This window comes from Phyllobates terribilis, unplaced genomic scaffold (genome assembly GCF_046119375.1).
Source record: "Phyllobates terribilis strain yellow unplaced genomic scaffold, ASM4611937v1 Scaffold_2__4_contigs__length_985480577, whole genome shotgun sequence".
NCBI classification, from domain to species: domain Eukaryota; kingdom Metazoa; phylum Chordata; class Amphibia; order Anura; family Dendrobatidae; genus Phyllobates; species Phyllobates terribilis.
This window is the reverse complement of record NW_027362762.1, coordinates 188,288,907-188,311,930: the sequence shown is the minus strand read 5'-3', so window position 1 is coordinate 188,311,930 and position 23,024 is coordinate 188,288,907. Positions and strand designations below refer to the sequence as shown.

The 23,024-nt window shown below is 42.4% G+C and overlaps 1 protein-coding gene across 3 annotated transcripts in view; it reads left to right on the top strand.

Annotated features, from left to right (window-relative positions):
* The first annotated feature begins 3,646 nt into the window (after nt 1-3,646).
* RBMS2 (RNA binding motif single stranded interacting protein 2) overlaps nt 3,647-23,024 on the top strand; it is a 124,176-nt gene continuing 104,798 nt past the window's right edge. For all 3 annotated transcript variants that reach the window (XM_073663617.1, XM_073663611.1, XM_073663625.1), the window contains exon 1: nt 3,647-3,802. In XM_073663617.1, the coding sequence (XP_073519718.1) occupies nt 3,737-3,802 (66 nt within the window). In that variant the 5' untranslated portion in view covers nt 3,647-3,736. The remainder of the gene's footprint in view (nt 3,803-23,024) is intronic.

Here is a 23,024-nt window from a genome sequence, read left to right as displayed (position 1 = left end):
TATTTTTATTCAACTGTAATATGCTGTCAGTCAGTGCCAGGGGTGCGGTTACAGCCACCGATAGGGATACACAGAGCGGTGACTGCAGCCATGCCGGCGCCACCCCTATGACTGAAACCCGAACGCTGCTGGGAGGAATAAAGTTAATTTCAAAAGTGCCAGTGCCGAGCAGGTTCAGAATACTAGTAACCTGCAGATTAACCCCATATCTGCAAGCTAATAGCATTTTTTCACGTGACAGGTTCCTTTTAATTCACTTAGCAGCATGAGGATAAGTAAAAAGATACTATGAGGCTATGTGCCCACAATGCAGAAATGCTCCGGATTTTTTCCTGAGCGTTTCTGCATCTCCCTGGCAGAAAAAAAGCATGTGGATTGTACATGTGGATTGTACATGCGGATTGTACATGCGTTTTCCTGCCAGGGACATGCGGAAGTGAAGCGTTCTTCACTTGCATTTCCACATGTGGTTTGTCAAGCGCTTTCCAAGCGATTTTAGCATCATTTGGTCACACTATATAAATCCATGCAAACGGAATGAATTTATATAGTGTGACCGAAAGAATGGTAAAAATAAATATATACTTACCTTCTGATGGCCCCCCGGTGTCTTTATTCGATGCGTGTCGGCTTGCCGGCAGCTCGCGGTACACTAAAGGACCTGCCAAAGTCAGCGGTCGCGTGACCCGTCACATGACTAAATGACGTCATGGCAGATCCTTGAGTCCACCGCGATCTGCCGGCAAGCCAGGACAAAGACACCAGGGGCCATCAGAAGGTGAATATAATGTATATTTTTTATTTTATTCCTTTTTTTTACAGGTACCTGGGTCCGGAGGACAATCTCCTCTTCTCCATACCGGGGTACCACATTGAAACGCATGGATTCTGCATCTGCAGATCCAGTGATGCGGATTACATGCGTTCCAATGCAAGTCAATGGCGGCGAAATCACAGCCAAACTGTATAGACAGACATGGACCGCACATCCAAAAATCATACATTGATCTAACGCCATTAGGTAAAAAATTAAGTAAAAAAAAAATCACCTGAATACTCAAAACTCACAGAATTTTATGCTAAGATGACCAGGAATCTATAAATTCTTAACTCTACAGGCTTAATGTAATGCCGGGTCATTGCCACCGCTCCCCGTTTTTGTTATTAGGCTGCAGCATTGATGTTATGAACACAGTGCAAATGACTGCTGCAGACAATCACTGGGCTCAGTGTTTCATAACACCTACATTGGCAGCACCCATGAGCCCAGTGATTGGCTGCAGCAGTCATGTTCGCTGCGGTCGTGACCTCAATACAGTGGCGGAGAGGTTGAGTACCTGCTGAGTTTTGTTATTTTCAGTGTAAAAAATATTCCCAGAAAACCCCTTAACATAAATTCTATAAGACAAAATAACCAATAATATTTTAAGAATTTACATTTTTATTACTTTTATTCTGCAAATAAGAGGTTTTTCTGAAATGAAAAGTTCTAACGTTTTGCAATATACTTTCTGCATATATTTTTTAGCATGGTTTTCCAGATCTGTACTTGCAGTCATTCAATAGACAGATGTGTTGGTTACTTCTTCCAATGAATAGAAACATATCCTGGTTTTGGGATGGACATACAGGTGCGTGGCTTATTGGCAGACCCAACCATGGTCATTGTACTCAGTCCTTTCTGTACATTACGTGACCATGAAAGATTTTTTTTCCACTTGAAGTAAGCAATGAAAGTTTTTACCAACTGAATAAGCTTTTACTACATAAAGAACAACATCTATTTACATAAACCCAAATACCCCTTTAACATATTTCCTTCTGCATCTCATCACTGCACTTTACAGGGCTTTTCTCAAAGCTAATATAAACCATCTCAGTTACCACATGTCGCCCAATTATTGCACTCGTCTGTTATGTATAGCTTATGCTTTATAGAAGAGGTTTTTGGTCGTTTCCATTGGTTTTCATTTATATGTCTATATTAATTCCATAAGAAGTCAGAAAAGCAAAACATGACATTTTAGAAATCACTAAAAATTAGAAAATCTAATTTCCAAAATAAATATTTTTTAATGTCTTTGAATTATTTACTTTAATTTTCTAATTTGTAATTGAATTGTCAGCTTCAAGAACAAATAGGAAATATAACTTTTACAATTTATGTTTTTACAATAAACTATTATTCTGTAAGTGCGGTCATATAAATAAATATAACAATAGATCACTAGAGAAAAAAGTTGCAAGAAATCTTTGATTTTTAATGGTATAAATACATTTTAAATTGTATTTATTGTATGTAATATATTACCTTTTCAGCAAAGAAGTTATGTAGTTTTCCATAGTACTTCCAGTATCAATTCCTCATAGTTTCCAAGAACTCTGCTTGCTGTTATTCACAGTTTATTACTTGTGGTCTTGTGATTGATACACAAGTGCATGGCTCCTTATAAGACATTTCTCTGATACACATACTGTATCATGTACCTGTGTGTTCATCACATGACCTGGACAAACTTTTATCAACTGAAAGTAAATAAAAAAAAAATATTCTTATTAAAACAAAAAACTTAGAAACTACTAGAATTGTTTGCAGAAACTATACTGAAAACTTCTAAAACTTTTTATCATACAAAGAATAAACTTTCTTTGCTGAAACTTAGCATCCCTTTGGAACCTGTGGGTTTTCCATGTCCATTATCTGTACTATAAAATCATTTGATTGATATTAAAAGTGTAATAAATTTTATTTCCTGGTGATATTTACATACGGAAATGGCATTTAATACACCGTCTCCTGAACAAAGGCAAGTGCCAACGGCTTAACAAAGAAATGTTCTGATATAAGATCTAAAATAGGAATTGATGGGAAATGTTCTTGTTTTATAACTACTATTAAAACCGCTCGCAATGTAACAACATGAAATCTGTTCACAAGAAATGTAATTACAGAATTTGAGGTTTTGTGATAACTCACTAATTTAGGATAAAGCAATGCTTTATCTGCAGTCCTATGTAAAGCGGCATGATATGTTGTGACAACCAGAATAACTAATCTTTGCTTCATATAGGACTGTTCTGTCTAATTTCAGTGCTACTAATCCCTATGTATGTGTTATATCTACTATTACTCACCTGTATGCACAATGTTAATGTTTATTATGCTTCTTCTGCTATTTATTTGTGCTTTTACTCACCTTTGCGACATCTGTGTTTCTTTTTTTTTTTATTTTATTACTTTTTTTATGCAACTCTTTTATATTACTTTTTTTATGCAACTCTTTTATTACTATTAATATTATTTTATTGCTTTCACTTTCCTTATTTGTTTAACTTTTATTTATCCCGTGCTATAACCTATTTTTACTAACGCTAGCATCCCTGCAAAAAAAATAAAAATAAATTAAAAAAAATAAATGAATAAATACATGTAAATGACTGTTAATGATAAATGTATTCTGGTATTGCTTTATCGTAAATATTTACATTAAATGAACCCGCTCTATAAACGAAACATAGAATATTGTATGTATTTTAGGGGTGAAGCTGCAAAGCAAAACTCAGTTGGAAAAGGAAAAGGTTAAATGAAGAATCCCCCTCCTTCCCCTCACTCCCTCACTTTACCCACAGAGGGCACTAGGACCCTGCAGGCCTCTACTATAGGCTGTGTTACGTCAGAGGGCTGGACAGAACTGCCAGTCTCCTGTGTCCCATCTCCCTGTACCTTAAAGGAAAAATGCTGCTGTCTGTCCCTCCAAGGGCAGGGATCGCCTCTTTCAGCTATACCAGGAGCCATAAGAAGGTAACCCTGCCGTCCATACTTGTCTTGTGCCCCTGCACTACCGGCGCACACTCACATTTACTAACAGGCCTATGCCAGCCCTTAAAAATGGTTCACAAATGATTTGTCTGGGAATCAGTTTACCCTTGTAGGAGGCGGGGGACTTATTGGTGTGCAATGCACTTCTATTAGTAGCTGCATACGGATCTGATCCCTGTATATACCTGTGTATACGGCTGAGCAGGAAGTGGCATTTATTTCTGGCTTGACTTTGGTTACAATGTAGCAAAACAATGACAAATAGTGCGAAGGGATTATAGTGTCAGCTATTGATGTCATTGTGTGTCATAAGGTTGCGCGAAGTGTGATGTGTGATGTCTGGTTGTGTGATGTCTGGTTGTGTGACGTGTGGTGTGTGATGTGTGGTGTGTGATGTGTGCGGTTATGGAGCTGGGTGATTTGGAAGTAACATTGAGAGAGGCACAGAGGAAGGGCATTCACAGGCAGGGAGAGAAAGAGGGAGCGAGGCGCACCCAGAGGCAGACAGGAAAGAAGGAGACACACACAGGGTGTACAAGTAGATACATTGCATAGGAAGAGACGTGCAAAGCCAAGGAAGGGAGAACATAGTGACAACTGGACATATACAATGGATATTACATAACCCAGTAAGAAAGAAGAATAGCGTAGACTGCCGTGTGGACGCTGGGAACGACACCGCGCAGATTTATAACATGGTAGTAAGCGGACGTGCGGGGCATATTCTCTATAAAGAAAGGGATCATTGCAATCACTAATATTCCGTGTGCCAGAGAGCAGGGTTGTTGCTATAGCACTGGCATCACCATGGGCAGAGTCCCCCCGGGGTGATGCCATCCTATGAACTCATCATAACTTATCATCCTACCCTGCATTGTTTTTTTTTATGGTGACAAATACTGCAGCTATGAAGAAACGTGTGGATTATAACATTCTCAAGGATACTAGAGTCAAGGTTATCATGAGCATCCTCTATGTAAATGCATATACGAATGTGTAGCTAAAAATATTTGACTTCTAAAATGTAGGTGGTTTAGCTCATTGAAATGTTTAGTGGAAACGCTGACATTGAGGAATATAAATCACCTAAGACAAATAAATAATACAATACATATAAAATAATATACACATTGTACATATCATTCAATATATTTCATAGAAATGATAACTCCCATGTACAACTAGACCACTCAGTGGCGTAACCTGATGATCGTGCAAAATCTCCAACAGGGCCCCCAAATATTACAGGTCTTTAATGATAAGTCTTTTCCTTTTGGGCCCCCTAGACTCCAGGGCCTGGGTGCGATTGCAACCTCCTCACCTATTATAGTTACGCCCCTGATACTGGCATCGACATTAAAGAGCATTTTCAACTGAAATGAAAAGAAACCAAAAATGTCTTTAAATTGCCCTCTTCTGAGCAGTCAGCTGTAGGTGTAACTTAAAGTTCCCAGGAAACAAATGCAAAATCTTTAATTGTAGGATTACAATGATAATGCACTATTTCTAGTATATGACCTACTCGAATGGTCAAGAGAAGCTTTTTGGCCCCTTAGCCTGGGTACAGCTGCAGTCTCTGCACCCCTAGTTGTGCTCATTGCACTTCATTTCTTTTACTGGATTTTTACCTTCTATGTAGATCACTTTCAATATAAAATGGTTGTGAACAAAGGCAAAGAAAAAATATCACATTGCTCACCCTATCCAGGTATCGTTCAATGTAATTAGGGTCCGGTGCACAGACAGAGACCACCAGCCGGCTCCCGGGTGAAAAAAATCAGGTAGAAGACAGGAACACATCCAGCAACCACAACGTAAAGGACTTTAAAACCATTATTTGTTAGAAACGAATAAAATATCAAAAGGGAAAAAATATAAAGAAACACACTAGGCCTACGTGTTTCACGCTCTAAGGCTTTTAATCTTAGCCTTAAAATGGTTGAGCAGAAGGTCAGATGATCTGATATGGTAATTGTTTCCTCTGCCAGAAAATTAACTGAAGCTTCATGTAAATTAGCCCAATAGTTACCACCGTAAAATGACTTTAAACACCATTATAAATAATAAATATACTATCAGCCGTCCACATAGTCATTTAGTTAAGCCATTCAGTACAGTAGGACATCTTGTTGGTGGACATCCACTTATATATTAACAAATAGTTGTCATTTCCAAAAACGTTTGATATTTCGTAGTGACATGTCAGACATTTTGACCAGTGGAGGTCTCATCGTCAGGACCCCTACATGTCAAATTATTTGGAAAAAACTGAAACTCTTTAAATAACTCTAGTTTTTTTAATCCTTAGCAATGATACTGTTATTATTTAGTGCTTATTGTTTCGTTTCTTTACATTGTTACAAATGTTTCGAATTGTTCAAATCCTAATATAATTTCCTACATGTTTGCAGTCTGTGCAAAACGTTTTATCTCACTATGATTGTAGCGTGGACGTCAGTGCATTTTAACCTGAGCTCCCCCTAAGCTTTACAGCTCCCACATGGATTATATCCTATGTTATTTCTCCTAAATATAACAAGGGTAAAAATATACTTGGTTCAGGCCTGTGTTGGGAAGTTGCAGGACTCACTAACATTTTCTCCAGCCATATTGCTTTCTAGAATGGACTACTGGTGTGATATTATATGTCTCTATACAGATAATGTTTCATTTCAGCGCTAATATAAGCAGTATGGCAGTCTAGTTTGTGGTTATATTTTGCTAGATATGTTCTAAGATTGACCTCCTTTATTCTCGAAGATGCTGATTGTTGTAATGTGACCATTAAAAAGATATCTATATATTCATCTCTCTATATATGTATTTATATCTATGGTAGCATTGATGGTATGACATGTTCTAGACACTTTGTCTTAAAGTGTGCCAATCATTACAGGTAACTCTTGAGCATAAGCTGTTGTGTATACATGAGGAATAACACTATTTCTGGTCATTATATGCACTGTAACCCGCATTTCTCCACTACTTTTTCCCTTGCTCTCTCATTTCAGTTGTCTCTCAGCTAGTGGCTGGAGACTAGCTGCTATCATGATTCCAACGCTCTGTACACAGAGACATAAGGGATTCCTGCTCTCCTGTCTCTATATATCACATGTTCATAAACAGCAGAGGCACGGAGGACATTATACAGCAGTATAGAGCAGTGTAGCTGAGAATCCAGCTCTGTAGTGACATAAACACTTGCTAAAAAGCAATGGTCTGTATTTGTCTGTGCCTCTATTCACTCTGCTTCTCCCTCCTCCCCATAGAATTCAAAAGACAACTGTAATCTGACACCTCAGTGAACCACAAAAAAAGAGTCTTCACACCTTTAGTATTAAATTAACATATTCGCTATGTGGCCAATATACAAACTTATTTACAGTGGTGGCCAAAAATATTGGCACCCCTGCAATTCTGTCAGATAATACTCAGTTTCTTCCTGAAAATGATTGCAATCACAAATTCTTTGGTATTATTATCTTCATTTAATTTGTCTTCAATGAAAAAACACAAAAAGAATTGTCCTAAAGCCAAATTGGATATAATTCCACACCAAACCTAAAAAAGGGGGTGGACAAAAGTATTGGCACTGTTTGAAAAACCATGTGATGCTTCTCTAATTCATGTAATTAACAGCACCTGTAATTTACCTGTGGCACCTAACAGGTGTTGGCAATAACTAAATCACACTTGCAGCCAGTTAACATGAATTAAAGTTGACTCAACCTCTGTCCTGTGTCCTTGTGTGTACCACATTGAGCATGGAGAAAAGAAAGAAACACCAAAGAACTGTCTGAGGACTTGAAAAACCAAATTGTGAGGAAGCATGAGCAATCTCAAGGCTACAAGTCCATCTCCAAAGACCTGAATGTTCCTGTGTCTTCCGTGCGCAGTGTCATCAAGAAGTTTAAAGCCCATGGCACTGTGGCTAACCTCCCTAGATGTGGACGGAACAGAAAAATTGACGAGAGATTTCAACGCAAAATTGTGCGGAGGGTGGATAAAGAACCTTGACTAACATCCAAACAAGTTCAAGCTGCCCTGCAGTCCGAGGGTACAACAGTGTCAACCCGTACTATCCGTCGGCGTCTGAATGAAAAGGGACTGTATGGTAGGATACCCAGGAAGACCCCACTTCTTACTCCGAGACATAAAAAAGCCAGGCTGGAGTTTGCCAACACTTACCTGAGAAAGCCTAAAACGTTTTGGAAGAATGTTCTCTGGTCAGATGAGACAAAAGTAGAGATTTTTGGGACAAAGCATCAACATAGAGTGTACAGGAAAAAAAAAGAGGCATTCAAAGAAAAGAACACGGTCCCTACAGTCAAACATGGCGGAGGTTCCCTGATGTTTTGGGGTTGCTTTGCTGCCTCTGGCACTGGACTGCTTGAACGTGTGCATGACATTATGAAGTCTGAAGACTACCAACAAATTTTGCAGCATAATGTAGGGCCCAGTGTGAGAAAGCTGGGTCTCCCTCAGAGGTCATGGGTTTTCCAGCAGGACAATGACCCAAAACACACTTCCAAAAGCACTATAAAATGGTTTGAGAGAAAGCACTGGAGACTTCTAAGGTGGCCAGCAATGAGTCCAGACCTGAATCCCATAGAACACCTGTGGAGAGATCTCAAAATGGCAGTTTGGAGAAGGCACCCTTCAAATATCAGGGACCTGGAGCAGTTTGCCAAAGAAGAATGGTCTACAATTCCAGCAGAGCATTGTAAGAAACTCATTGATGGTTACTGGAAGCGGTTGTTTGCAGTTATTTTGGCTAAAGGTTGTGCAACCAAGTATTAGGCTGAGGGTGCCAATACTTTTGTCTGGCCCAGTTTTGGAGTTTTGTGTGAAATGATCAATGATTTGATTTTTGCTTTATTCTCTTTTGTGTTTTTTCCTTGCAAGCAAATTAAATGAAGATAATAATACCAAAGAATTTGTGATTGCAATCATTTTCAGGAAGAAACTGAGTATTATCTGACTAGAATTGCAGGGGTGCCAATACTTTTGGCCACCACTGTACATACACTATTTGTCAGTACTTCAGTTAAACATTGAATATGTAAAGTACTTTGTTAGCGTTTTTTGCTCAAAGAGTGAAAAAGCCATCTAACAATGTCAGGGTGTACCTTAATATGGATGATCCCTATCACTTATGTCCTACTTCTCCAAGTACCAAACCAGGCCTCATGTGAATAGGGAGTGAAAGGAAACCAGGCGTAACTCGCAATTAAAACCTTGTCTGGGAAGGCTAATGTGTAGATAAAGGTGCTGAGCCCTCAGTGAACCAGTCTGATTTGTTTTGACGAATATATATTACACAAGTTTCTTATATTTGCTTGTACTATTGATTCATGCAAAGTTTGCTAGAACAACAGTGTTGTAAAATAATGAAAAAACAGTCTCCAACCAAGATCTCCAAAATTGCATTTTGTGTGTATGTTTCTTTACGTTATTGTCTTCTGGAAAATGTGGCAGAAATCTCTGAGGCAGGATTGGAAATTTTGGTTTTAAAACTTGCTAAAGTTTCTGTAAGTACTGCATCCTTTACATTCGATTGCCAAAATGAAAGTTTGTTGCAAAATTTGTTTGAAAACTGTGGCTTCAGAAACAATTTGAAATGCCAGCATCTTCCATAGTAAATGGTCTTTGTATTATTTCCAGTGCTCCTTGTTCTCTATTTGGAGCTCAAAATTTATAGGGACATTTGATTCCATGTTACTAAGATCGAATCACTTCTATACGAGCATGAGTGGTTCCAATAATAATCCTACATGACTATGGAGAAATGTAATTGTGTATCAGGTATAACAAGCAGAATACAGACTGTACCTATAGTAGCCAGTGTTCTGTAAATGGAACTGATAACATTTTCTCCATATTTCATGTAAATAGATTGATTCCTTGTCTTTGATCACCAAACTTTTTGTTTTTATAGACATCTCCGGGTGGGGGGGTACTAGGCAACAGAACCACAGTGTTCCACAACAATGATTTACTAGCTCGGCCCTACAAACCCTTTGGGCCATGGCATCTGCCCATGTTTTCCCTCCACTTGTATAGATGTATTGCAGTGACGTATCACATACTGATATCACTAGCGCATTTTCCTCTGTTTCTCAATGATAACTTAATGTTCTCTGATATATGATTACAGTACTAGATACACATGAGCAATATTAGGTTTAGATGAACAGCGGCGGAGTGTCACTTTACAGCGGGGAATACCACAATTTGCAGTTGGATTAAGTTAACTTGATCTGTTTTGTGTGGTTCAGGGCTGAGCTGTAATGTAACTGTTGAGTAACGCCTGGTACATGGCATATTATATTGTAACGGGGCTGACACTTCAACCCTATAAAAATCATTGTAGGAGGGCTGGACAGGAACATAACACTACTATCATAACTCTATGATATCAAACTGAAAAGAACAATCTTGGCCCACCAAAAATGTGCAAATACCGAATAAATGACATGTTCACATCACAGGACGCAAGGGAGAACCCAGTGTGAAGTCAGCAGAGTATTATATGCTGGAAGGAATGGTGCTGGCAGACGCACAGTGATGTCATTAGACAGATTGCTGGGAAAATCCCATGTTTTATGCTTGGTCCAATTACTGAGACTAGTTTTCCAGAACAAGATGCAACACTTCACAGTCTCCTACACTTTACAGGAAAAGGAGGTGTCACTAGGAACCACAATGAGGTATTATTTTCTGATTCATGAACCCGTTGCCAACGTTGGAGAAGGATGCATTAACATGTCCGTGACTCGGTCCTTACGTACGTACTAATTCATACAGTACAAATTGTGTCCATAGTGTTCCTGGTGATCTATCTACTCTATATTTAAAATTAAAAACGAAAGAAATTAACTGGGGCATAAATTGGTGTGCATGCAGCATACAAGCGCATGTTCACACTGGCCACTAAACAGAAAAATACCAAAGACAGAAACATAATAAGCAAATACCCTGCAGTAAATAAATAAACAGCAATAGTGCATGAAAATAACATAGGGTTCTTAGTTAACATAATTTTGATCAAAAGAATGCAAAGCCACCATGTCACGGTGACCCTATTTGAGACGGTCCTAACTCTAATATTTAAAACCTTACCGTTTGTCAAGTGACATACATGTGGATAAGGGCTGAGGACTGAGCCTGGCTTCTAAACATGGGATGGCTTTTGCATTATTTTGATCAAAATAAGCACCCTATATTATTGTCATGCACTATTGCTGTTTATTTATTTACTGCAGGGTATTTGCATATTATGGTTCTGCCTTTGTTTTTTTTCTACTCTATATTGGGCCATAAACACTTACTGTCTATATGCTGTTACCTTATTAGAAAGAAACGTCACCTATGTCATACCAACTGTAACTAATTCTTGGATTCTGACCTATTTCATTGACGTTTTGGATCCAGTGTCGGAGTGGGGTGCCAAGAGCCCACCAGTAACCAACTCCAGGGCCCCACTTTTCAGCCACATGCAAATGTGACATTATCCTCAATCACAAATTTATATAACAATGAACTGGGCAGATTGGTAAATGAATAAGATGCTGCCTTTGTCTGTACATAGTCATTATGTATATAGTGCCAAGTACTGCTCATATAAGAGGGTGGTGGCCCACCGGAGGATTCTCCTGTTCTCCTGTGGGCCAGTCCAAGCCTGTTTGGATCTATGTAACTGATCTGTATGCTTTCACCTTGGAAGTATATTTCTGTCATGCCATATATGTGCATATACTGTATATCTGCTCGTTATAGGAAGATATATTTTAATGTCATTTCTACTAAAATACCTGTATCTTCTGAATCTAAAGTCTTAGTTCAAATCTTAAAGATTTGAACATCGCTAGGTCAAAAATAGCCAGTATTTGGTTTTATTCTCGCTACTCCCGGGGGTATTTTTTTATTTTAAATCCACATACCGTTCCAGAGAAATGGGGCTATATAATCAGTGCGAATATTTATGTTTTTTACCAAGGGGAAGTTGCTCACAGGATAATCTGGGGACGTGTCTTTAGGCTGCTCCGTATAATTACCTGGTTAGCCATGCCCCCTTAGTGAAGACCATAAAATATAGCACCAAATAATAACAATATGGCAGATTTAAAAAAAGAAAAGGAATAATCAGGGGAGCAGCAGGAATAAAATAAGAGGTAAAACTGTCCACTTCTTTAAAGTTAAACCACACATTTAGTATTCTATTTTTGCCTCTATACTATATCTTTTCCTACAATCGTTACCAATGTACTGAAATAGTGGGGGATATCATAAACAATGGTGAAATATTATTCTTCCAGAGCTTCACTCTTTCTCCTATAGCCCTGTCCTTAGTTACACATGAGCAATGGCAGGGATCGGAACTGTCACTCCAACCATTGCTCCTTGTGACAGTTCTTGTAAATTATGACAGGGTTCTTAGGGTTCAGAAAAACTGAATACAAATCATATCAATTGTGCGCACACACTATATGTGCCGTGAGGAGCACATAAATGGGCAGTAAGCAGCTCTTTTTGATCAACATTATAGGCTTAATGCGTTTTAAATACATGTTAAATTTGCAGTTAGAGCAAAAATTTCCAGGCAAAATTTTGAGAACCTGCAATGGAGACTTTTGGCTATTTTTACGCCAGCTCGATCATCTTTTTGAAATATGGGCAGAACTTAGCAAGAGGAGGTATGACTTGACAAATTCCTCATAATTTATGCCACAAAAGAGGCATACAGTGCGATCAAAGTATACCCCCTGACTGGAGGACATTTCTTACACTGGTGCACGGCAGCTGGAAAACTAAGTGAGGAAAGAAAAGGATATGACGCGCCCCCTGGGACCGTGGGGTACTCGGTAGCCGGGTCCGTCGGTTCTATTGGGGTAGTCACGGTGGCAGTGACCCGGTCCGTGGCCCAGGGTGGTCAATAAATAAAGAAAAGAGGGGAATAAAGTTTTTGGGGATAAAGTTTCATAACGCCACCCGTGGTCTGCGGCTCTATGTGGCTGCCGCTGCTGTTCAGATCCACTGGGGCTGTTGGTGACGCAGCAGAGATGGTCCAGCTCTCCACGGGTAGAGCTAGGCCCCAGGGCTGTTAAATAGGTGATTTTTCTAGATGTTGGTGGTGTAGTGCAAGGCAGGTGACGCAGCAATTAAGTCAAGGACACAGTGGAGTGCAGTCTTCAAGTTTTTTACTCACAGTTTTTACGGTGCTCCAGGTACAACTGCTAGCCATGTTGTAACAGCCCACCGAGTTCTGTGTCCTCCGGGGAAGTGATCCAGCCAACTCTCAGATAACTTGGGTGCACTTGATCGGGACCCCCTTCTTGTGTATCTTCCCTGGTCGTCTCTCTGCGCTGGCTCTCGCCCTCCTGCCCTGCGCCTCATACACAGTGTCCCGAGCCAGTGGCCGCGGGCCTTGTCGGGCGACGTCCTCTCTGTCCCCTTGGTTCTATATGGCCACCTTTTCAGCGAATGTGTGTGGATTTGGCTGCGGCACTTAGAGATACCGCAACCTCCGGTTTGCTAGCTGAGTCTTGCAGTCCTCCACTAGTCTGGGGCCGGTCCCCTACTGCAACCTGATCCCTTCCCGTGCCCCTAGGATCCCTTCTCAGTCTCTGGAGCCCTTCTCACTGCTTCGGTCTTCTCTCTTCACTCCTGGTGACAGACTCCTGTCACCAACTGCTCTGACTGACTAATTGCCCTTCTAGATCTTTCTACCTTTCCTTTTTTTATTACTTGTCATGTGACACACGTCACCAACTGTCACTCTACATGGTCCCCTCTACCTTCAGTCATTCCTTCAGTGCTCCCCTAAACTACTTCCTCCACCCACCTTCTCTACCTAGTTCCCTCCTCCAGACAGGGACAGGGACTGTGCTCTCCCTCAGGAGCAATCTTGCCCTTCCCTACTGCAGTGATGTGGTGTTGGATGTGGGTGTGTGGGTCCCGGGTAGTGCTCCCTCCTTACCTGAGAGTGGGATACCACACCTGTGGCTGAGATGCAGTACCTCTGTGGCGACTGGACCCGCAGGGGTGCCACAGATACATAAAAACTCATATGCTGATATAGCTAGACATATATGTACAATGTCACCTCGAAATACATGAAGACGTAGGTTGACGAATGGCACACATTTGCATTTGTTTTTAATGCATATGACTCGCCCCCTGGGCCGTGGGGCACGCGGATCCGGGCGATAGGGGAACGATGGGGGTAGTAGTAGTGGCGGCCCGGTCCCGCGGCTCAGGGTGGTCAGGCCAATGGTAGTCTGCTACGTGCTTCAAATAATGTCCGACTACGCCACCCGTGGATTGCGGTTATTAGGAACCGCCGCTGCATGCAGACCGCTGGGGCTGATGAGGTGTGCAGCTAGGGTAGTGTGACTCCCCACGGGAAGAGTGCGGCCCCAGGGCAGTGTAGTGGATGGTGGGAGTGATGGTGGTGAAGGTCCCAGTACCGGTAGTGCCGGAGGAGCGAAGAAGCACACGGACAACAAGTTACAGTCCAGGGTCTTTACTCACAGTTCGTTTGTTCCGGGTCACTTCCGTCGGCAGTGACCGCCCGAGCCGTGCTGCGTCCACCAGGTGTGGGGCTCGGCCAACTCCCAAGCAGTCAAGAGCATGGCACAGGACCCCCTTTAATCCTTTCTCTGGCCTGCCTCACCAGTGACCCACTTTTGTCCAGCTGCCGCGGACGTGTGCGGTTAAACGTGGGCCCCGTCCTCCGCTGTCCTATGTGGTGCCTTCCTAGCAGGTTTGATGAGGTGTCGCACCAATAGATGATCACGACGACCGGTCTTTGGCTGAGGGTTGTTTCTCCTCCACCAACTTGGGATCTGGTACCCTTAATCTGCCTGACCCTTCACCCTGGATTCTCGTGGGTTCTTAGGGTCCCTTCCACCTTCTTGTTCCTGAGCCCCTCTGTTTCTCTGTCTCTCCTTCTCTTTCTCTGTTCCTTTCTGTTCCGTTCTCTTGGAGCTGAGATGAGCCAGAATCTCAGCTCCCCTTCACCTCCTCCTCGGCCTCTCACTAGGCCCTCCTGGAGTAGAGCTCCTACAGAGCCTCTACTCCCTGTCTTCTCCTCTGGCTGAACTGACTGAACGAACCTAGATCTAAGATGGTGCCCACCTTTTATACCTCCCTCTGACCATGAGCCCAGGTGACCAGCAACCAATGGGCTCCTGCCTACGCCCAGGAACCAGCCCCTATCTGCTCCTACAGCACTGGGTGTTCCACCCCCCTCCCCACTCCAGGCAGGGACATAGTCGGTTGTGCCTGCACTTATGTCTAGTGGGAGCACCGTTGAGCTGTCCCTCGGAAATGGGGTGTGTGTGCTGTATGCAGCTAACTGAGCCCTGGTCCATACTCCATCTTTACCCGGGAGTGGAATATCACACCTCTGGCAGAGGTGCAATACCCCTGTAGCGGCCGAGTCCTCGGGGCGCTACACATACATCGGATGCATACTCCATATGTCTGCAGACATACAAATGTGACCTTCTTTGAGGACTCCACCAATCAGCTGAAATGACCGGATATAAACAATTTACAACAAGGCGGATATATTTTAATTTTGGGATCACCCCTTTAAAGTGGATCTGTCATTAGATTTTATAATACAAACTGCATACATTATCAAATAGATCTCTTAGACATGGAAAGGCTGGTTTACTTCTTATTATCCACATGACAATGGCTGTATAATCTTTTATGAAGTTTACTCTCGACCTCCGACCACCTAGCCTGATTGACAGGTGTTCAGTGCACAGTGTCACCTCCTTCCTGCTGCTGCTGAGATCTCACACTGTTTAGTACAAGCTGCAGTTGTCAGTCAGGCTGTGCGGGCGAACACTGAATATGCTTGGACTAATGAGATCTCACACTCTTTAGCTTGACTCATAAAATGCTTATCTTAATTTGAGGATTATACAGCCATTCTAATGTGGATTTTCAAAGTCAACACACTAGTCTCATCAGGTCTATAAAAAAAATCTATTTAAAGGGAAACTGGCATACTATGGGCAGCAAGAATCAGAGCATAGATGCAGAATTGCAGCCAGGTATATTTTTCTCTGAAACACTCTGTCATTCCCATAGCAAGAGACCTGTCAATCACCTGGAGCGGCAGCTGGAAAATCTGTGTATTTTCTTCCATGTAAAATAAATCTTTCTAATGACAAAACATGGGGAATTATGGTATTATTTTAGGATACAAATTGCACAGCTAAAAATCAGCAGGAGAGATCTGGTATCGTTGTTTAGCTTTGTGATATTCCATTTACAGTCTGTCCTGATACATTAAATATTGGATTATATAACGATTGCATAAAGAATCGCATTATATTATAAACATTAGAACATTGTTAACACTAAACATGTATAACTGTATAAAAATCCTTGCAAAATTTGTACATAAATCAATTGCAAATGAACGATTTAGAAATATACTATGAGTCCAGTCTCCGAGCTCCTCCAGGGACGGAGGGGGCAGAGAGAACGCTGCAGTCACGTGGCTGCAGGATCCGGGAACACAGGAAAGAGACAGCAGCTTCTAACTTGCTCTGCGTTTTCTGCCTGATACAGTTGAGCTGTTCTTACACAGATAAGAGACTGTTTTCTTGGATGAACTAATGTGCACCTCACTTTAGTAGAAACTACAGATATCACTGATTGTCCCGGCAAAAAGAAAAGTTCCCCAGGGGCTTGGAGCTGTAAAAAAAAAAATCACAAACTTCGGCCCCTTTCACATGTCCGTGTTTCAGGTACATGTGGCATCTTTTTTTCACGGATGCCACACATACCCATTATAACCTATGCTGCGCACGTCTGTGTTTTTACATGAACAATGAGTCCATGTGAACAGTGGCGTACATAGAAACCATGGGGCCCCATAGCAAAAGTCTTAATTGGGCCCCCCCTTCCCTCTCGGTGGAGTAAACGGGGTCACGGCACATAGGAGAAGTCACGGAATGGCATGCCTCAAAAATTTAAAAACGGAGAGGTGCATGTATTAAGGCAAATACGGGGTAATGTTGCTCCTATTGAAGCCCCTTACTGTTCTCACCCACTACAATGTCCCTGTTATGGCCCCTCAGAGTATGATGCCTCCAAAAATGTATCTAACACATTTCATGATACCCCTCCATACACACACAGTATGATGACCCCAGTGTCCCCAAAACAATATGATGTCTCACAAGTAAATACATCCACAATATGAGACCCCCATATCACCTCACACAGTATAATGGCCCCACCAGTACAATTCCCCCCCAAACAGTATGAACGCTCCCAGAATGGTCCCCGCCACCACAGAGTATGGTGGCCCCCTATAAATACTGACTGATAAAAGAAAGGAAAATACTACTTTCCTAGACACGTTCCCCCCTTGCGCTGCTTTGTGCAGCTCGCAGACTGAGACTAACACGGACAAGCTGAATGATGGCGATCAGTTCTGACAGCTGCCTGATCCACCATTGTATTTATTGTCGGACTGGGGTACATAGGACCCACCAGTGACATTGATTCTTGGGGCCCACCTTAGCCGTACATGATAACAATGCCCTAGACGTGGAACACAAAGTACACATCGCTTTAAGCTTACACTTCTGTTCATACATATTGTTGCGGGGCAGGAAATAGAAGAGGCATTTGCGACTATGTTGGAAAGATAAATACGGAATGTTGGGAAGACATGTTGGGAAGATAAATACGTTTTACATAAGAAGTTCAGCTTCTCCTGCTGCCCTATACTGATCATACAGATCAGTGCCAGGCAGAAGAGAATTGTGCAAATATGAACATTTGGAAAGTACTCTAAATGATCAGGCAGAACGCTTCATGAGCTCTGCCCAATCATTAAAGAAATGAACAAGGAGGTTGGCAATGCTGTGCACCCCCCTGATCAGGAACCATAAGACCCAGACTTTTAAACAAAATATTTTTTCCTGCTAAAAATTGTGTCCTATAGTCCTAAAAGTATATTATATAGAAAAAAAACATTAATGGAGTTGTCCTAAATAAAGAAAATGATGCACACAGGTAGCAATATATACTCCCCCTTGTAGCTGGCGGCAGTTCCAGTGCCATGTCTCTGATGCTTCTATTCACATGGGCTGCAGATGGCTATGCATTTTTTGCAGCTTGTCAGTGGCATTCAGCTCGAGACCATGAGGCCAGTGATCTACAGCCATTATAAACAAAGGCATCAGGGAATGCCATACTAGAGATGCCAGGAGCTAGATATAGGTGTGTTTATAGGTTTATTAATGGGGTCTGTGCAGACAAAAGGTGCTCATTACCTGGAGGCCGGATTCTGTAAAAATAACAAAATAAATCATATTCCCCTGCTGTCCCCCTCCCGCATCCATCGCAGTTCGCCTCTTGGTTTGCACTAGCATCAATGATGCCACCGTTCTACCAGACACACCACTGCTGCAGCTTGTGATGGATACAGTTAAAATCACCTGACCGCTGCCGCCTATCACAAGCTGCAGTGGTCTTGTGTCTAGTAGAATGGTGACAACATTGATGCTGGCGCAGACCACAGATCAATCTGTGCTGGATCCAGAAGAGTGAAAGCAGGTGAGCATGATTTATTTTGTTATTTGTACAAAATCTAGCCACATTAGAACCTTTTGCCCAGACAATCTACCGTACATGTATTACTTCTGATGTGCAGCACTTTCATTATTATGGACAACTCCTTTAACCCCTTTACCACCTTGGGTTGTTGTGTTTTCGTTTTTTGCTCCCATTCTTCCCAGAGCCATAACTTTTTTTTTTTTCCGTCAATATATCCATGTGAGGGCTTATTTTTTGAGGGACGAGTTGTATTTTTGAATGACACAATTGGTTTTGCCATATCGTGTACTGGAAAATGGAAAAAAATTCCAAGTGCAGTGAAATTGCAATAAAAGTGCATTTCCATAATTGTTTTTTGTTTGTTTTTTACCATGTTTTTTACTTAGCTGCTTTTTTCTTGCCATAATACAAATTCTAACAGTCTATTCAGTAGGACTATCAGCTGTGTATCCACCTGACTTCTGCACAACACAACTGATGGTCCCAACCCCATTTATAAGGCAAGAAATCCCACTTATTAAACCTGACAGGACACACCTGTGAAGTGAAAACCATTTCGGGTGACTACCTCTTGAAGCTCATCAAGAGAATGCCAAGAGTGTGCAAAGCAGTCATCAAAGCAAAAGGTGGCTACTTTGAAGAACCTAGAATATAAGACATATTTTCAGTTGTTTCACACTTTTTTGTTAAGTATATAATTCCACATGTGTTAATTCATAGTTTTGATGCCTTCAGTGTGAATGTACAATTTTCATAGTCATGAAAACACAGAAAAATCTTTAAATGAGAAGGTGTGTCCAAACTTTTGGTCTGTACTGTACATGGCTGGGATCATACAGCCGGTGCTTGATAAATGCAGCCCACAGTTTGGGCAGCATGTATCAGGTTCACTTTAGGCCTCTTTCACACATCCGTGTTTCCAGTACGAGTGGTGACAGTTTCCACACGTACTGGAGACACGTACACACGCAAACCCATTCAAATCTATGGGTCTGCGCACATATCAGTGTGTTTCCACGGACCATTTGTTCGTGGGCAAAACACGCTGACATGTCCGTTTTTTTTCGCGATGCACGGGCCGCAAAACGTCCCACAGTGATGATACACTGATGACATCTGTGTGACATGTACTGGCGCCTGAGAATCAGTGTACAGTTAGTGCTGTTCCCAAGTGCCGGGTGCTGAACGCTGATCTCATCATTGTCTCCTGCCGGCACTGCGATCAGCGTGAGCATGAGACAATGATGAGAGTAGTATTCTGAACCCGCTGTGTCCTGGAGTAAAAATAAGAATAAAATTTAAAAAATCCTTATACTCACCTGTCCGAAGATGTCCCCGGCTGTAATCCACCTGCCCGCTCATGCCGAAGAGTAGGGGAAAATGACTCGCTCCAGCGAGCGGGCCCCGGAGCTGCGCTGAGCTCACTGAGCGGTGTTCTTTCACTCACTGAATTCAGCGCAGGTCAGGGGCCCGATCGCTGAAGCGATTCATTCTCCTTGGCGTGAGCGGTCAGATAGATTACTGCGGGGGACACCTTCGGGCAGGTGAGTATAAGGATTTTTTTTATTTTATTCTTATTTTTACCCCAGGACACAGTGGGTGCAGAATACTACTCTCATCATTGTCTCTTGCTCGCGCTGATCGCAGCGCCAGGAGGGGGCAATGATGAGGGCAGTGTTCAGCACCCGGCGCTTGGGAACAGCGCTAACTGTACACTGATTCCCAGGTGCCGGTACGTGTGAGCCTGATGCGGCACATGGTTGGCACACAAGTGCAATCGGAAACGGATATCTCCAGTACTGGCTTTTCCGGTACCGGAAATATGAGGACATGTGAAACTGGCCTTAAATATATTTATTCACCTATATGTACACATGTGGCACTTCAGCCCCACCACATGGGCCTTTCTTAAACTTGTAATGGAGCTGAAATGCCGCATATGACCATATGTGAATACATGGATGTACTAAGTACATGTGCATTACATACACATATGTACACAGATACATGGACATGACACACATAGAAACATATTAGAAAGACACACACATATATGAACACCAATTACACATGCACTTACCCTCTCAGCAGATGATACATGCTGTCCTAGATAGCAGTGGGGCCCTCACTTGCCAGCTTCTTCTTCCTGACTTCCTGCAGCCTGTACTTCTGTCTTCTCTGTGGTGCAGCTTGCCCTCCTTCTGGGGCCCGACTGCAGAGCTCTCCTGCTGTAATTGCAGGGCAGAAGGCAGGAGGGGGAGAGCAGAGTACTATTATACAGAGCAGGGGAGACAGGGAGAGCAGGGGCCATTCTGTAAGCAGCCTCTCTGCTCTGCTGGAGCCAGAGCTGGTGGGCGGAGCCTCTTCTCCTGCTCTAACAACAGTGAGTCATCCTCTGTGCGCTGGACACAGTGCAGCCAGAGGAGCAGAGGTGGATCTTTCTCCCAACTTCAGGCCATCTAATCCTCCTCTGGTTCTGACTGAGCCTGGTTGTTTTCAACTGTATCTTCATCCTAAGGATGCAGATACTGTTGAAATTCTGATGAGGGGATAGAGAGGTCTGGTGTTGTTACACACCGGGCCCCCATGTCTCACCGGCCCCATAGCAGCTGCGTGGGCTGCTGCTATGGATGGTACGCCCCTGCAGGTGAAGCACACATCCAACAAGCATTCCTCACATGTATTAAAGCTGTCAAACAGTCGCAAATCATGTACACGGGAGTGATTCAAACATATCACCGAGTACGCTAAAGATACTCGGTACACGCCTGAGCATACTCGCCTAAAGGGGTAACCGAACATACTCGCTCATCACGACATACTGATGACACACTGATGACACACTGGTGGCACCCTGATGACACACTGATGGCACACTGATGATACACTGTTGGTACACTGATGGCACACTGATGACACACTGAAGGCACACTGGTGGCACACTGATGACACTCTGATGGCACACTGATGACACACTGGTGACACACTGAAGGCACACTGATGGCATACTGATGGCACGCTGATGACACACTGGTGGCACACTGATGGCACACTGGCACGCTCATGACACTGGTGGCACACTGATGACATACTGATGGCATACTAATGGCACCCTGATGGCACGCTGATGACACACTGGTGGCACGCTGATGACACACTGATGGCACGCTGATGACACACTGGTGGCACACTGATGACACACTGATGACACTGAAGGCACACTGATGACACACTGATGGCACACTGATGACACACTGATGGCACACTGATGACACACTGAAGGCACACTGATGACACACTGATGACACACTGGAGGCACACTGATGACACACTGAAGGCACACTGATGACACTGGTACTGTTTTTTCAGGTACTGGTTTTATACGGATGTGTGAAGGCCTTAGTCATTTTCACCTACCAACACGAGTGAGGATGCAGTTCAAGCCACTCCATGGTCTGCGCTGACACAGAAAGTGGAGATGTCACTGATCCACCAGCAGCAGGACCACAGCAACCAGTAATTGGCTGCAGCGGTCAGGTGACTTGAGCAGCGCATCATCAGAAAAATATCTGATGTCCCTCTACTTATGTCACCTGAGCACTGCAGGCAATTACTGGCTGCAGCGGTCTTGCTACTGGTGGAAAAGTGACATCTCATCTTCCTTTGGCGGCGCAGACCACTGAGCTGTCTGTGCTGGATCCAGGGGGGTGCGGTAGGTGAGTATTACTTAGTTTATTATTTTTTACTGCTCCAGTGTGTATGACAGCAGACAGCCTGTTTACTTGGTATCTGACTGATTGCCAGTTAGCTAGGCTTCATTCTTTGATTATTGCCTACAATGGAGCTCTATCATAAGAGATACCAGATTCATACCCAGTTGGCCGTACGGCTTTTTGGATTGAAGAATTTGTATTTTGTATTTCATTTCAAGTATGACTTTTCAGAATAAGCTGTTATATGTGTATTTGGGTAATAACACTATTTCTGGCCATTACATTATTTGTATTCTGAATTTTTAGCATTTTTTACTCTGCATTAGAAGCTGCAGCACTTTGTCTTTGTGGTATTGGCCTTTATCTCCCTGAACGTTCTTCCGCTCCTTTCTACATAGACTTTTACAAGCATTGCAGACAGATCTGTAGACAGTTTTAGCAGTTTTTGAAATAAACGATCAGTGAAGGTGTTGAAAGAAACATATTCTCCATATTGATATGACATATTTCAGTGCTTCTAATCTCCACTTGTTCTATTGATTCATGAAAAAATGTAGTGCCTAATAATGCATACGGCCATATTTCCAACCTATATAACCTTTAAGTTTTATAGGACTGTGATAAAGCATAATGTTTTCCACTCTGTACAGTACGGTTTTTCATAAAATCACGAATATAATTTGTAAATATTTCCCAACCTTACACTGTGTGCCGAATTATTAGGCAAATGAGTATTTTGATCACATGATACTTTTTATACATGTTGTCCTACTCCAAGCTGCATAGGCTTGAGAGCCAACTACCAATTAAGTAAATCTGGTGATGTGCATCTCTGTAATGAGGAGGGGTGTTGACTAATGACATCAACACCCTATATAATGTGTGCATAATTATTA